The following is a 1,304-nucleotide window of genomic DNA, read 5'->3' on the forward strand; positions in this document are numbered from 1 at the left end:
AGATCGATTACTAAAAGAAAAAAATATATAATGATAATAAACGGCATTCATCCATATGTTAAGGCCAAAGTTGTTTTTGTTATATATACCTACACTGTAAAGAATCAATAAAATACATTACAATATAGTGTCCCATAACTTATTAAAAAAATGCATTCATGGTTCGTTGTTGGTGCTCTACTCCAGCCCTCGTGCACATAACACCTAAAACACTGCCCGAAACACTGCTGATAACACGTCTGAAACACGCTACGTACACGTTCTTACAAGCCAAAACATGTTAAAACCTGCCGTATAATAACAAGTGATTGTCCCCAGCCTCCCCACCACACATGTTCCCGCTCAGGAAACGGTCACAACAGTGTCTCGAACAACTGGTCGCGGCTTCGAACATCCAAACATGTGTTGGACGTGTTTGTTGACATGACCGTACCAATGTTTCAGAGCACGTTCTAAATCGAGTTTATGGGCTTCGGAGCCACATGCACAGTACACACAAACAATCGGTTCGTCAGTTACGCAGCATATGGAGGTACAGATTTTTGAATGCCACTTTTATCTTTCAATAAAAAACAACACAATGCCTAGATCATTTTTTTCTGATAATTGTAACCAACCGAATTTCTTTTGCAAGATAAACAACACGGCTTTACCACTCGACTGATTATAACAAATGTAACTGCGCGTCGACGGTTCTGCTCTCAAAACAAAGCAATTTGCTATTATTCTCACAGATATTCTCTCTCTCTCTCTCTCTCTCTCTCTCTCTCTCTTATTATCATTGCTTTTGTTATTATTATATTATTATTATTATTATTATTATTATTATTATTATTATCAACATTATTACTATTTCTTTATTATTGTTGTCATCATTATCATCATTAATATTTTCATTTCTATTTTTATTATTATTATTTGTTGTTATACTTTTTCTTGTTATTATCTTGAGTGTAATGATGATGATGATGATATTAACAATAATAGTAATAATAATGATAATAACGATATTGAAAATCATACTAGAATATAATAAATGGCTCGAAATGGTATCGAATCTCAGGGTAACAACCATCACTTGACCTTTGTTATTAGAGAATTATAAGCTTTGATCTCCCTTTATGTACTTAGAATTGTTTATTCTCGCTCTTTTAGATCCATATTTTTTCTTCAGGGGGATACTATCTTGCTTTATTTTTTTTATTTTTCTCGTAAATATTTCATCAGATATGATAGTTTCTTAAGGGATGGTATGTTGAGAACGGGAATATTAAGATAAATAACCTTCATGAATGAAAAAGGCG

At 33.1% G+C, this 1,304-nt stretch overlaps 1 protein-coding gene across 1 annotated transcript in view; it reads left to right on the plus strand.

The window, feature by feature from the left end:
- The first annotated feature begins 465 nt into the window (after positions 1-465).
- The window catches only part of LOC138861643 (integumentary mucin C.1-like), a 2,249-nt gene continuing 1,410 nt past the window's right edge, over positions 466-1,304 (plus strand). Inside the window, exon 1 of the mRNA XM_070121463.1 lies at positions 466-532. Within this exon, the coding sequence (XP_069977564.1) occupies positions 466-532 (67 nt within the window). The remainder of the gene's footprint in view (positions 533-1,304) is intronic.

Source organism: Penaeus vannamei, chromosome 4 (genome assembly GCF_042767895.1).
Source record: "Penaeus vannamei isolate JL-2024 chromosome 4, ASM4276789v1, whole genome shotgun sequence".
NCBI lineage: Eukaryota > Metazoa > Arthropoda > Malacostraca > Decapoda > Penaeidae > Penaeus > Penaeus vannamei.